General features: G+C 42.1%; 1 protein-coding gene across 1 annotated transcript; it reads left to right on the plus strand.

Annotated features, from left to right (window-relative positions):
- Positions 1-687: 687 nt before the first annotated feature.
- LOC136445865 (potassium voltage-gated channel subfamily A member 3-like) lies at positions 688-15352 on the plus strand. The gene is made up of 5 exons (XM_066444069.1): positions 688-1782; positions 2475-2620; positions 3143-3302; positions 12435-12638; positions 12888-15352. The coding sequence occupies exons 1-5, from the start codon at positions 1219-1221 to the stop codon at positions 13191-13193; spliced, it is 1380 nt and encodes a 459-aa protein (XP_066300166.1). The 5' UTR covers positions 688-1218; the 3' UTR covers positions 13194-15352.
- The last annotated feature ends 274 nt before the right edge of the window (positions 15353-15626 follow it).

The raw sequence follows: 15626 nt of genomic DNA on the forward strand, positions 1-15626 counted from the left end.
TGCACCCCGGCCGGCTAACTCCTCTGGCATGCTATCTGTCTATTTGGCCAATCTAGATACTATTCTCAGCCACCTTTGGACGCTACTATAAAACCACAAACAAGTATAATTGTGTAAAATCTAATTTTCACAGTGTCACGTTATATAGATGTGAAAAGTCAAATATAAATAGAAGAAGAACTTTATTGCGCGACAATTGTAACGGGTACAATGTATGGCAATTTGTAGATACATTACAATAAGAGCACCCTTTACATGACTCAATGTTAAGAGACCCGGACAAAGCCCCGAGCCGCGCACGTTCGCCCTGTGACGCAGACTGACAAATGTGTGACCCGGGAGGAACCATGTGGGAAGGGTGTATAGGTGGGGCCCTAACCACCTGTGTAGAAATGAATGATTCCAACATGTTTAAAAAGCCGGGGGCTATCCACCCCTTGCAACTTTGATTTGTCCACTTGGAAGTTTCAAGTTCTAGTTCTGACGTCCTTCTAAAGTGCCACAATAGACACCAGCTGTTTACAATGACTACCCCGCTGTCACAAACGTTATTCAAGGGCATGTCAAGGAGGTTAAGTATCTAACCTCTTTGGGCATGTCGAGCATGCATAATTGTACTCCAGAACGACATGTTGGATACACGGTTTTTCTATCAACATTTTCTGGTTTGAAGTAGCTACAGAGAGATATTTGATACTTTTCAGTGAAAGATCGTATTGGTGCTGGCAGGAACGTTTTGTCATTTATTTACGATTAAGATCTTTATGCGAGCAGTTTTTCTGACCCCCACAGTCTAACTTCAGTGGTGTCGCCCAAACCCGTTCAACTGGTCTTTCATAGATTCCCTTTGCTGTGCGAGCCACGCTGTGTTCACCACGTTTTGTTGTGTTGTCGAGACGACAAAAACAACGGGCTACCATGTTTAAGTGTACATCTCTATTTTGAACTCTTCGAGGAACTGATCTAAAATAGGATCCTCCTTTTTATACAACGCAAGTTTTTTGCGGAGACAAGAACGGGCTTTGTTGTTGTTTCTGAGCCTGGTGAACAATGCACACAATTGAATGGATTTTTGGCCTCGGGCTGCTGGAGTATTGTTGCAAGATGCACTCGCTGAACTGGTCTGCCGACAGCCGAACAAACGCCTGCTAGTAGGGGAGACAACGCAGCCGTCTTCTTTTGTTACGAGAACAGATTATATACGCATAGTACGCAGAAATGTCCTCGCATAAGCATATCCTTAGGATCAACGTGTCTGGGTTGAAGTTTGCGATCTGTTGCTGCAAGTTGGACCAGTATCCCGCCACTCTACTGGGCAGTCCCAAGAGACGTGCTAAGTACTACGACCCGGTACGAAGGGAATATTTTCTGGACCGACACAGGCCGACTGCCGAGGCCGTCTTCCACTTCTACCACAGCAGCGGCACCCTCCAGAAGCCTGAAGAGGTGCCCATGGACACGTTCATAGAAGAACTCAAGTTCTACGATCTCGGGAAAGATGTTATGGAGGAATACTTGCGAGGGCAGGGGTACGTGCCGAAGAAACAACACCCTCTCCCGCCGGAAAGTCAGAAGTTAAAACGGACAATCTGGCTGCTTTTCGAGCATTCCAACAGCTCTAAGGCGGCCACGTTCATCGCAGTGGTGTCCATCACATTCATTCTTGTCTCCATTATCGGGCTGTGTTTGGAGACTCTGCCTGTGTTTCATAAAGACAATCACAAACCTGCAACACCTACTGACGACATGAATAACTCAACCTATCCTCCACATCAAGTTTGGGTATGATATTTATTCATTGTCAGTGAGGTTCATATCAGTTAATTAGATATCAAGTGCACTAAAAGTTTTTTGTTGTCGTATCAAACGCTTGTTATTATGTATAAACGAAATCCTCTAGGCTTTCAAATACCGTTTTTAAACTATAATATTAAATATGTCTTTTGCTTTACTAATTCACAAGGATAGAATTCTTCTCAAGATATGTTTTAAACATCACAAATAGCAAAATAACAATTCGCTGAAACATTACAGTCATCTGACATACAATAGTGATGGAATATGGTACCAGGCCACAGCTCTACATTTGCTAAAATTATGAGTATGTCTTGCAAACATAGTTATTTCCCGATCTCTCTAATGGATATACTGGCATTGTTTCCAACAGAGCAATACCAAAAGCTTCCAACTTTGATTCGAGCGACAGTTCAACAAAAGTAAAGTAAAGGGCCATGAACATACGTGAAACTTTCACGACGAGATGATGATGATGATGAAAGTGTCTAAAGTTATCAATATCAATTGCTTCAGACAAAACAGCTAGGTCAAGGGTCGCTTTGCGCACGAAGAAAGGTCACAATATTTACAACTACGACTAGTTTGACTAGAGCGGAAAACGGTGACTGCTGTACTCCTTCTCAGGAAATCCAACATCTTCAGCACATTTACCCATTACTGGTGTGTTTTAACAATAGGACAGACTAGAAGAAGAGATGGAGACAGGAGACCCGTACAAGGACGACCCATTCTTCCTCCTGGAGACAGTGTGTATCTGCTGGTTCACCATCGAGCTCATCCTCCGCTTCTACTCTTGTCCAAACAGAAGGGTCTTCTGCAAAAGGTGCAGTTTCATCCTGTTGATATGTATCTTGTATCCTAACTGATCATTTCTAGATGTAGACCTAATTCAATACAGCAAGTTTCTTGCTTGTCTGTGTGTTTGTCCGTCTGTTTATGTGTGTTTGTGTTTCCGACCTAAATGAAGGGTGAAGACTGCCATCTCTAATGTAATCGCCTTGTAATCATTTTCACTCGGTTGCCTGGGCTCATTACATATAAATCTTCTCTATCGAGAAACCCCATATGACCACATCTGACGTCTATTTGTTGCAAAATTCTTCTTAGCACACCCGAAGAACCTTTTTAGACTTTACTGGGCACGGATCGTAGTGCGAAGAATTGGAATTCAATGATCAAGGAGATGTTGGATGATTCAACAATTTATCCACCGTGGTCCTCTTATACACGTCATCGTGCAAATCAAATCAAATCAAATCGTGCAGCGTGCGCTTTATCTCTTCTGAGAAAACAGAAGAAAGCATCACAGATCTACGCCGTGTTAATTTCCATCTCGTTCCCATAGTCTTCTGAACGTGGTTGATCTCCTGTCCATCCTGCCGTACTACGTGACGCTGGTGATCGCGGGGTTGGCGGGACATGGCCAGGACATCGACCTGCGCTTCTTGTTTGTCCTGCGGGTGTTGCGGACCTTCAAACTGTCGAGGTACAACCGCGGCTTCAAGGTGAGAGGTCAGGGACGGACACAAAGTTATTGTGCTAATTACTTTCCACAACGCTTAAAACTGTACTCTGTTTTTGCTGACGCCTCAGGGGAGGAGGCATTTTACTGTATTGCGATCGATTTGGAAAAAAAAAGAATATTCCACGAATGCATACCCTTTGGAATTCATTTTTGGCTACACCTTGTGGGCATGGTCTTTGAGCAGGGAAAACTCTACTTTTGGGGCACGGGCAGGGTGATAGTTTGTATACACTATAGCAAATATTCATCTGTGTTTCAAATAGCTTCCTGAGTTTCGTAAGATGGGCCAAATTGAAAATGTCACAGCTGTTTGTTGATATTGTTTGATGAGCTTTTGCTTCTTACAACGAAGAACAATAAGCTGAGATATTCTATCCATTTAAAACTAAATACGTGAGATCTTAAAATGGTTAAGAATTCTTACGTTTGAATTAAGCTTTCTGGATGTTGCAATAAAGAACTTTGGACGGTATCATGGAGCTACTCATATACATACACATATGTGCCAATAGTTTTCGTTAATACACACAATATTTCAAGTCTGCGAGAACCTGCTCGAACCGGAAAATTGTCAGGGAACTTCTCGAAGCCCTCAGTTAATTCATAATCTGAAGGTCCTGAATTGTTACATATTTGCACTATCAACATGTTTTCAATCGACGATATATGATATAAGAAAACATATAGGTACGAGAAACTTACCCGTTAACGGTAGCTAGATTGGATGCCAAACTGCTGCTGGTACAGGCTAGTTCCTCGGTACCAGGGCAAACGTGCTTCCAAGGTAATTTGACAGCAATTACCCCTCAGTTAGTCTTGTCCCTGTTGTTAAAAAATTAGCCTGCTTGAAAGGGGTAAATAAGACATAATATACAATGGAATTCGAAGCGAGATTTCGCTTGCTCAAATAAAATGAAGATGAATTATGGAGTTTGCCGCCTTTCTTGGGAACGGCACACGACGGGTTACAGAGACGCAGCTGAGAGATGAGCTCAATGATTGCGGTACTCAGGAAAGCAACATGTTGAAAACAGGAGACCGGAAGTAGGAGGAAGAGGAAAAAAAACCCATGTTCAATTATACTTGGAGAAAAAGGATTGCTTGAAAAGAATGCCTCTTGTTCTGCTTGTCAATGAGAGAACGGAGACAGCATTGTACCCGCGGGTTGTCAGAGTTCTGTTCATATAGAACGTCCGGTGTCCCAGCGATTTCGCAACCCCCTGATTTTGAACCCCCCGGTTCGAAATCACTCGGGATCTCGCACCCCCCGGTGCGAAATCGCTAGCGATCTCGCACCCCCCCCCCAGCTAGTGATCTCGCACCCTTCCTCGAACCCTCCTAGGGATTTTGAACCCCCCCAAATATTTCGAAAGGTGCTGTCTGTGCAGCAATCATATTTAAAACTGCATTTTAATACAATAAAGCCATAGTTTAATTACAACCAAAACCACGCATGAAGTAACGTTCATTTACTATTATTCACAATCAATTTGTTAAAAAGATAGCACCTGATAGTAGCCACTGTGAATTATGAATGCCGTAACAGAACGCATACTATAGTATGGGGCTAACAAATTGATTTTTTGGGGGGGGGGTGATTTTGCACCCCTGGGGGTGCGAGATCACCAGAGGGGTGCAAATTCCCTAGTGATTTCGAACCGGGGGTTCAAATTCACGGGGGTGCGAGATCCCTGTGACACCGGCACTCACAGGCCATCCTGCAGGAGGAATGTTCGTCACAGAGGGGGTCAGCGCGGTTAAACATTGAGGGATCTGGTGTGGTGTCCTGGCGAGCTGCGTACAAACAAATCCATCAAAATCGGTGTCGTCAAAGGAAGGATCTCCGAAATGAATAACAGCTGGAAAAGAATATAGCAATGCAGAATCAGTTTCTAGATATGAAGATTTACTTAGTCTTCTGACAATCCTTGGCAAAGTGTCCTGTCTCTCCACAGTTGAGGTGTTGTTACCTTCGCCGAGAAGGTTGTATAATGTAGCTCCTGACCAAAGGTTTAGCCCATTCTGCCCAACTCGAATTGAAGATGAGTTTCACTTTATTATGGTATGCCCTACGCGATAAGTTATTCACCTTTATCAATTCAAGTACTTCAGATTTTAAGACGCTCAATGCTACAGACGTGAGGATTGGTAGGAAAGGGATGATTGAGCCTAATTATCATCTTCACCAACAATGTATTTTCAGTAGCGTTTGTGTGTGTGTGTGCGTGAAGCAGCATAACTAGCGAAGGCTTGGATATATTGTATTGATGTTTGGTATGCGCGTAGGATGGCAATAGCTTTTGGCAGGTAGATAGCTTAAATGATGATTTACATAATAAAATACTAATTATGCAAATCGGAATTTAGTTTGCATAATTAATGAGGAAAGTTTTTGCGTCCACTGTATTTCATCATACTCTCAAACATGTGACATGTGCCTCAGAAAAACAAATATTAAAAGATACTAATCATGCAAATGAATACATCATCTGCATAATTAATGAGAAAAACTATAACTCGAAAAGGGGCTCATCATGATTTTTTTAATGGATATCTTAGGTGATGCTTTGTATAATCAAATGGTAATTGTGAAAAACAGAATCTTGATTGCATGATTTATTAGGACTTCCATGATAGGACTATTCAACTATTCTACTTAATGATAAGTTTATTGCAAATTCCTGCCCGAGGGCTGATTGCACACAACATACATAAAATACATGTAACAGGGTAAAACATAGGTATAAAAGAGGCTAGACTGGACTAGACTAGACTAGACAAACGTAATTGTCTGTAACTAGTGACCAGTGAAGGTTTGACTTCTCTTTTGTAAGCAATGGAAGACGTAATGTCCCACCTTTTCTATAATTTGTGGTTTTTTGGTAGTTAAAAGAAGAATGGTCTTTTCTTTGTCTGTAAGCTTAGAGAAATTCGGATAGATTTTAGTGGTCTGAATAGACAACTCATTTCGTGCAATATCATGAAATGAACAGTTTGAAATAAAGTGAATTTCGTCTTCCACGGCATTTGTACTGCAGTACTCACAAAGTCTTTCGTATATAGGTTATTTTCCATACCGACCTCTTTCTATTTCAAGAGGATGGGCACTGACTCTAATTTTACTAATGGCTGAGCGTAGGTCAAAATCTGCAAGATTAAGAAAAATAACCTCGTAACGTTTGTAACTGGGGAAGAGAGGAATGTTGATACATAGGAAATATGCAAATGAAGACCTTATTGGCATAACTAATGAGAAACTACTATAATTCTATACTGGTAAATTACAGCAATTTCATACTTGTGGTATCTGGAAGTTATGTGAATATTAACATCATTCAATAAAGATTATACAAATAATACTTATTTGCATGATAGGTAAAAAATGCTACAATAGCCTTCTTTGCTAAGATAACTTCTCATACTTTGGGCAACTTCTGTTATTTTGGTGGAGAAGATGATCAATTGATGTAATTTATGCAAATGAGGACCTTTTTGGTATAATTAATGATAAACATCCTATTATTGGCGAAAGTATGAGGTTGTGAAACTCTAGTTGTTTATTTTTTTAGCCGAATGCATGCGCGTTCTCAAGAGGGCCTGCATGCCCTTTTTCTTAAGGCGTAATCAGGCCTTTTCGTAATCCTTAGGCATCCGCCCAAATCAACGTTATTCGTAATCGGTACATTAGCCGTAACGCGTAATCGGTTACTTTCATTCTACGTAAAACGTAGGCAGTTACCTTCATGCAACGTAAACGCAATCTACGTAAAAACGTAAAACGTGCGTAAAATCTAGCTGAAACCCTTGTGTGCTTTTTTTCACTATGAGTTCAAAATCTTCCCCTCAAATGCAGGAAATAACGTTTGGAGCCGGTCGAGATTTCACAATTGTCGCCGCGCCCCCTGCAAAATATATGTCGGGAGGGCGTCGCGCCCCATCAAACCCTTGCGTATTTTTTCCACTTATAGAGGTGTCATCAATCATAGCTTAGTCTACAAGCAAAATATGGCAGAGAGTGAAGATTTTAAAATTTTCCCGGGGGAGCATGCCTCCGGACGCCTCGCGCCTTCGACGATCGACGTGGTGAATATACGGTCAGCGATATCTTGCCCTCCCCTCCCATCCGAAATTTCCTGCCGCAGTCACAGCTACTCATCGTTAGGTATCCCGTTTAGTGTGGTTATAAACAGATTCATCGTCACCCCAACAACATAAAATCAATACTTTTGACGCAGAAGTAGATAGTTGAAATTTGCGTTAAGTGTTGAAGTCGGTTGGGAAGCCTCACGATTTAACGTAATTCGTAATCAGCTCTGAGAATCTAACGTAATTCGTAATCGGCTGTCAAAATTTTGCGTAATTCGTAATCACAAACACCCCCCCCCCCAAGCAGACCCTCTCTCAATAGCAGATTGTTCATCATCATTGGTCGGCTGTGAAGCAGTCGATCACACGTTTCTGCACGATTGGCGGTCTGCAGTCAGAAGTGTAACATATTAATTTTACAGAATTACCAAAACTTTGGACGGTATCATGGATTTTCATGGATTATCATGTATCATTCTACGACATTGTACTGAGTTTGGCTTTGGCTTGGTTACTATGTTACAAAAAAGATGGAGTTACCGACGACTTCGCGCGATGCCCTCCCCACTTACGTCAAAATGATTAACTGATTGAGAATGTTGCTATAGTACTACAAAATGAAAAGAGACTCAAGCACATTGTAGAATAAGTGTATACAATATCTGTTGCTTTAATTAAGCATGATGATGCTGTTAAAATGTACATTTACACCACAGAAAATTATTAAATTCCACGCACCCAAGCTTCAAGATCTTCAAGTTGCCGATGTCAGTCATTCCCTACGTCCAGCGACGTAACAGGATAAACTCCTGAACCAGCAACAACAAGTTGCACTGAAGCGTCATGCATGACGTATTTCATATGTAATTCGACACCGCGTAGTTCATCATGTTTTTCTAACTTACACGATAGCTAGTATCTTTCAAAAGTAGCTGACGTTAAACCTTTCTTTGATATTCAAACTATCCATGGTGATTCGAGGTTTGAAACTCTTACCAGTTTTAGGAAGGTTTGATACAACCTAGCGACCCCCGCACCGGTGATTAATTTTTGCACGGCAAAACATGATGGCCATGCGTTTATCACGTCAACGTCACGTGCCGCGCATGTCGGGGAAATTCACAGATCAACATTTTATTCTTCCATCGCGTCAAGCAAGTGGCGGGACAAACATAGTGATTTTACTATCATTTGTCAGTAGACTACTTTGGACAGTTACTGTGCATTTTTCTGGTCTATGTTCTTCAAGCATAGCGCTAGAAGGGAAAAGACTGAAGTGGGCGATAATAGGTAAGCCTAGCACAATTCTACATCATATGTATTTGTTGCATGGAAGCGTCATGCGTGACGTATTTCATATGCAATTCGACACCGCCTACTTCGTCATGTTTTTCAAACTTACACAATAGCTATTATTTGTTAAAAGTGGCCGACGTAAACCTTTCTTTGATATTCAAACTATCCATGGCGATTCAAGGTTGAAAACTTTTACTAGTTTTAGGAAGGTTTGATACAACCTAGCGACCCCCGTGGTCGCACCGGTGGTACATTTTTGCACGGCAAAATATCATGGCCATGCGGTTATCACGTGAACGCCACGTGCCGCTCATGACGGTGAAATTCACTGCACAACATTGTTTTCTTCCATCGCGTCAAGCTAGCGGCAGAACAAACATTGTGACTTTACTATCATTTGTCAGTAGGCTACTTTGTACAGTTAATGTGCATTTTTTTCTGGTCTGTGTTCTTCAAGTATAGTGCTAGAAGGAGAAAGACTGAAGTTGACGATAATTGGTAACCCTAGCACAATTTTTCGCCATAGACCTCAATATAAATACATGCTCGCACCGCGTTAAACAGGCGCAGAAAAACATACAGACCATGCATTTTCTTTTTAGAAGAGCTGATATTTCTGCCCATGGGTTTAACATTTGGCTCTGTCGGCGCGGTTTTAAGATAAATACGTTTTGAATAAATCGGACGTTAATTGGTCATGTTACGTTAGCTGTTTCAGTCCGCATAGCGAAATACTGGCTACGACTCAGACAACTAGACTTTTCCTCACATCCTCGCCAAGTAGACGCACTTCTGTCACAATAACATATACCTGTTAATAATCGTAGGCAAAGCTGGACTCAACATGTAAAGGAAGTACTTGTCAATTGTGGCTACTCATTCATTTGGAATACCGACAACCCTTATATAGACAGTAGACAGACATGTGCACTGTTAAGAAGAAGATTAGGAGATATGTATATTCAGACATTCTTTCATAACTTGTTAAAAGATGAAGGAAAACTTAGATTTTACAAAAATGTAAAAACGATTTACGACATGGAATAATATCTGTATCATAATGACTTTGACCAGCGTGCGGCAATATGTAAGATAAGAAGCATATAGCGCGCACCCATTACAAATAGAGAAAGGGAGATACAAAAAGCTACCGGTCCAGGACGGAACGTGTAAACAGTGGGCAACGAAAGCAGTGGAAAATGAAATACATTTCATATGCGAATGTCCCAAATTCGAAGCCGAAAGAAAAATATTATTCACGAAAGTTTGCGAAATCTCTAAAAGCTTTTCTAGATTAAGAAATACACAGAAACTCATATTCCTTTTGAAATCTTCCAACCCACTCATCATTGAAAGTGTGGGACTTTTTATTTCCCACTACTTTCAAATAAGACGTCAAACCCAGCATTATTTATTTTATTTATTTATTTCGATTTACCACATTTGTGGAAGGATTGACATAACAGGTGAACTATCACCTTTTCAAGATGTCATCCCAGACCGGACTGTAAGATTTGGACCATCGCACACCGGGGCATGCCCCTACTCTTTTTCGAAAGATGTGGTGGGTTCTTTAACGTGCGCGGGGTGTGGCTCTCCCCAAACACGGGACCTCCATTTAACGTCCTATCCGAGGGACGTCCCCAACTCTAGAAGAGCTAGGTACTCACTTACACCTGAGTGAAGTGAGGGAATTTGTGTTAAGTGCCTTTCCCAAGCGCACAACGTCCGGGCGCATGTTCAGACATGTCTGGGGGCAGCTCGGGTTCGAACTGGGGTCCCCTTGTTTGACAGTCGGATGTTCTATCCGTTACGCCACACGACGCCATTAGAACCATAGATATAGAAACTTATTGTAGAATAGCAATATAGTATGATCTTGTATCACATGTATACCTTATGTGTTACTTTATGTTTGTACTTCGACATTGTTGCCAACATGCAATTAGCCTACGGGCATGAATTTGCAATAAACTTATTATCACTAAATTACAGCTCCACGCCGACGCACCGGTCTGACTCTAGGCTGTTCGACAGTGCCCGGTGACGTTCTGCGGCGCGTTCTTCACCAGCCCTGGACTGTTTTTTATGAACTCGAATATTTAGCTACTTTCTAATTTAGATTCAACACTACCACTACAACAACTACCTTTACTGCTACGCGGTTTGGGGCCCTCACTACGTTCGGCTTGGCCGTTGATGTCTCTCTTCAACCAATAAGCCTCTACCACAGAGCAGATTCACAGATTAAAGACATCACATGCCCCAAACCGCGGAGCAAAACCTTGTATCATGTATACGTAAGAGTAATTGCCTGTCACATGCACTGACGGCGTTCGGCCGTCCGGGACGGTTTCATTTTCTCAGATCTATATAGAGGCATAGTCGTCGCGCTCACCGCACCTTGACACTGTGACGATCATAGCTACAGGGACAGGACAATGCGTCCGTCTTCCCTCGTTGTCCGCACAGAGACTGACTGTGGAATTCGCTGATTGTTCCGCCACTCCCGGGAGGTGGTCGCAGACGTCGGGTGACGGGAAACCCCGTCTGGTCAACAGTAGCGTGTCGTTCGTCCTGCCGTTTGAGTCGACAGCGCTACCGATGAAGAGCAGAGGGTCGCGTATGGGAGGCTTACATGTACGACTGGGGTTGGTGCCCCCCTCGGCCGAAACGGTCGGGTCATGTACACGTTTCTCATCAGTCTTTGCATTTTTCTCGACATTCTTCGTAGCCACGCGTCGAATGATCTGGAGAGATATCAAAGATACATGGGGACAGGGTGAGCGCGGAGGGAATGGAATTAGGGAAAGGGTGGGGGAAAGGTGACGGTGTACACACGCTTATCAAGTCAAGTCAAAGTTTATTGCACAACCATTGTAACAGGTACAATGTAGGGCAAAATACTACTGGCTACTTATATCAATCTTGCTCGGGCAGATAACAAAGTTATTTCTGGCTATAGTCTGGACATTAGCATGCGATACACCATATCATGAAATAAGGCCTCATGCACGTACTAACCCCAATTCTATACTTAAAAGCCCTGCTTCACCAGAAAATCAGCAGGATCTATGTAACCATACAAACGACTAGAGTTCCACGACCCTGTACCTTCGCCGACTGATGTTAGCCTTTTCGAGTGGCATATCATAAATGTTATCCATCTATTATGCAAATAAGGACCTAATTTGCATGAATTATGTCAGTTGATCAGCTTCTCTACCTAAATAACTCAAGTTGTTCAAGGTATGAAAGTCTTATCTTAACAAAGAAGGCTATTGTAGCATTTCTTTAAAATTATGTAAATGAGGCCTTCATTTGCATGATTTATATCTCCTCGCGCCAAGAATGAAATCCCCACACCGCCGCTGCTGGAAGTCTGCGAAGGAGGCTAAGAAAATTGTATCAATGGAATGGAACGCACGGACACTCAAAGAACGAAAACTTCTGCTGCCACGTGACTATAAAACTGAAGACATGATTCAAAACAGAGCCCTACCTGTCACAGTTCATCATCTTGAGTATATGCTGTCTCATTCCTGGACTCCTGGTCTGCATTCCAACCATTTTTTAGTTTCCCAATAGTTACATCGTGTGCGAAATCATCAAAATAGATCCTAGATCCTAATCCAGATACGTCCCAAAATGGAATCAGTCATCTCACAATGTAGTTTAACCTACTGATTCTAAGATCTGACAGCACGACTGTGTTCATTGTCTGTCTCAGGTCCTGGGTAAGACCCTGGCGCGCAGCCTGTCGGACATCGGCATGTTGATGGTGTTCCTGTCCATCGTGGTGGTGCTGTTCTCCTCCATCATGTACTTCGTGGAGGCCAGCGATCCAGAAACCAAGTTCCAGTCCATCCCCGACGGCTTCTGGTGGGCCATCATCACCATCGTCACAGTGGGCTATGGCGACATGTATCCAACCGTACGTTACCTTCATAACATCGGTATATCTCTGTACCAAATCAATACATTACTGTGTTATTTTGTGCACGATTTTGACTCAGTGAAGCAGATGTTATGACTTGTGAACAAAAGTTAAAGATTCACCATTGGTAAATGCCAAACAAGTCCTTTTCTTCATTTTTTGGGGTGTTTTTATCCCTTCTTTAATATGTGTGAGTGGCCTTCTTCTCCCTGACCCCTACATGAAGAGGTTATTTTTTCACCACAGACCACGATTGGAAAGCTCATCGGTGCACTGTGCGTCATATCCGGTCTGCTGTCCATCGCCCTTCCGGTCCCCGTCATTGTCTCCAACTTCGAGATGTTCTACAATCAGCAAGTCATCGAGGATGACGAGGAGGAGGACGTGAAAGGAAAGGGCGAGCCGGAGGACATCACGACCCTGTCCGACATCCATTCCTTGGCTGACCGGCAGAGTGATGTGGACAGCGGTCTGGGCAGATCTCCGCTTCACTCCATTAGATCAAAATGGGGCGGCGACAAAAAAGACTTAGATCGAGAGTCGATGGTCTAGAAACAAGATTGGAAATGAAAAAAAAAAACATTGCCATGACGACAGTGGTTGTTGTAGTTTTAATTTTTATTGTACTCTGATTAGGGCACTGATAGGTGGTGCTGTTTTCTAACGAAAAGGGTTGATGACCTGTTCAGCTGGACAAATACGTACACACATACGCGCGCGCGCGCGCGCGCACACACACACACACACACACACACACACACACACACACACACACACACACACACACACACACACACACACAGAGGCAACGACAACTACATTCTACCATACACACCCTACCACCAGAATATCAATTTCATCACAGCCTGACAACTAAAAAACACTCGTTGCCCACTGATTGGATTCCCACCATACACTTCAATGACAACTCTACTCTGATAGGACTGCTGTTTACATCAACATCATCATGTTCTACTATTACAAATTCTAACATCATAGTCCACTTACCAACAAAGTACACACAATGCAACAACATCCTTTGTACACTTATGTTTCCTGCCCTATACAATTAACAGGTAGATCTCAAGAACGTGAATGGCCAGAACTGTCCTCAGGGATGTTAGCTTAGGAATTCCTGGAATGCCAGGAATTCGAGGCCCAAATGAATGCCAGGAATTGGAGTCCCGCTGTAATGCCAGGAATACCTGGATTCCTAATGCAATGCCAGAATGCTATCTAGTCTTGTGTGAATTTTTCTAACTGGCTTGCTAAATTTTCTTGTAGCAGTGAAATGTTTCATTTTATCGATCTGAATATGATTTCCGTTTTGACATCGTTCCAGATGCTGTTCTTGGTTTCAAGTATTCTCTGTCTACGTGTGGTACACTGTATATGGCTTGGACATGTTCGTGATGTCATGAATTGGTTAAATGCCCTCTAACTATTCTGATGTATAGGTAATTTGAAGCAGCGTGTGCACAATTTTGATCAGTACAAACTTGATGCAGTCATGACCCGTTCGTAGAAGAAGAACATGTTATAGTTGTAAGGACCAGCATTAACATATCTGAAAGAAATGTAACAGCCACACATTGTTTTACAAAAGAACAATATTACTGTAGATCTGAGGTCTTAAATTGGTGAAGTATACATAAGGCTGACACATCTGGCTGACACATGTGGCTTTCAAGGGTGAATGCCCTCATGCACGATCCACTTTCTATACTTTGTACATTTCAAACATTCCTATGGACTGAAAATTCCTGTTGGCACATTCCAGTACAATTCCTAGAATTCTTGCAAACTGCACACGATACTATACCATTAGGCTCGCCCCTGAGTCGTCGCCAAAAATTCTCAAGAAATGCATCAAAGATGCAGTTTAAAAAAGATATTATACTTTATGCACGGACATCTACACCAATGGATTGTGAACTTACGGGCGACATTTTGTAAAAGTTTACTCGAACACCTGACTTCGTTATTTATACGAAAGTATTTCTGACATAAACACTCTTCTTGCATATTTCTAGTAGAGCAAAGGAAACTGAAAATATGTTTGCAACTCATTGCAACTGGATTGGATAAATTTTCATAGCTAAGAATTGTATCTCTAAATGCCACAAGGTGAAAACGTGGGGCTATGTAAACAACAATTGTTAGATGCCCGTAAATTGTATAGTATCATCAGGCACTTGAGATAGAAAACAATTTGTACACCTGTAACGTTACTAAGGGAACAAATAGTGAAGTAAACAGACGTCTGTGTTGTTCAATGTTATATTTGAATTGAAATCATTTGTCACACTGACGTATTTGTAGATTATTGCACAATAAGAAAATTCGGTCAAATGAGGTGTAAATGAAAATAAGTAACACTTTATGGGCATGTTGAATTATGTTTGAAGCCATGTTCATAAAAGCCATATATTGCTTAAGGTTTGTTGTTTATTGTCACTGAATCTAAGTAAATTAATGCATTCATATGAGACACATGTAGATTTTAACGTGCAGGAATACGATAAGAGGGTCTCCACGTATACATGTACAATATTATTCTAATTAAGTTATGTACGTTTTTGTAATATGGCAGCGGGCAGAAATAAGTAACAAACAAATTTTAAAGAATGTTTTCCCTTAATCCTGCAATAGATCAGCGAATTTAGACGATTTCAGTCGAAGATGGTGGTATCATTGAATATAAGTCGGTACTACTTTTGTGGCTTCATTGTTTTACAATAGTTAACTATTCACACTGCGCTATGATTGGTCATAAGGCGTGCGCACCTTATCACTGTGGCCTTTTCATTCGGAGACATCCGCATCACCGGAGAGCGCGGTTGGGGCACAGGCAGTAGGCAAAGGTATTGTCCTTGAATATAGCAGCCGAAGTTCCGATCGTGACGAGCAAAACCCGAAGTAATGCCGAAGGCACGAGCGTGGGGTTCGGAGAGCCGAACAGGGTTCGGTGTTCGGCGGAGCCGA

Source organism: Branchiostoma lanceolatum, chromosome 12, assembly GCF_035083965.1.
Source record: "Branchiostoma lanceolatum isolate klBraLanc5 chromosome 12, klBraLanc5.hap2, whole genome shotgun sequence".
Taxonomy (NCBI): Eukaryota; Metazoa; Chordata; class Leptocardii; order Amphioxiformes; family Branchiostomatidae; genus Branchiostoma; species Branchiostoma lanceolatum.

What these genes read in the sequence shown, in the direction of transcription:
- LOC136445865 (XM_066444069.1), top strand. Translation starts at nt 1,219, where the DNA reads ATGTCCTCGCATAAGCATATCCTTAGGATCAACGTGTCTGGGTTGAAG. An exon ending in AGAAGGGTCTTCTGCAAAAG is followed by an intron (nt 2,621 to 3,142) that starts GTGCAGTTTCAT and finishes TCGTTCCCATAG; the next exon opens with TCTTCTGAACGTGGTTGATC. An exon ending in GGTACAACCGCGGCTTCAAG is followed by an intron (nt 3,303 to 12,434) that starts GTGAGAGGTCAG and finishes TGTCTGTCTCAG; the next exon opens with GTCCTGGGTAAGACCCTGGC.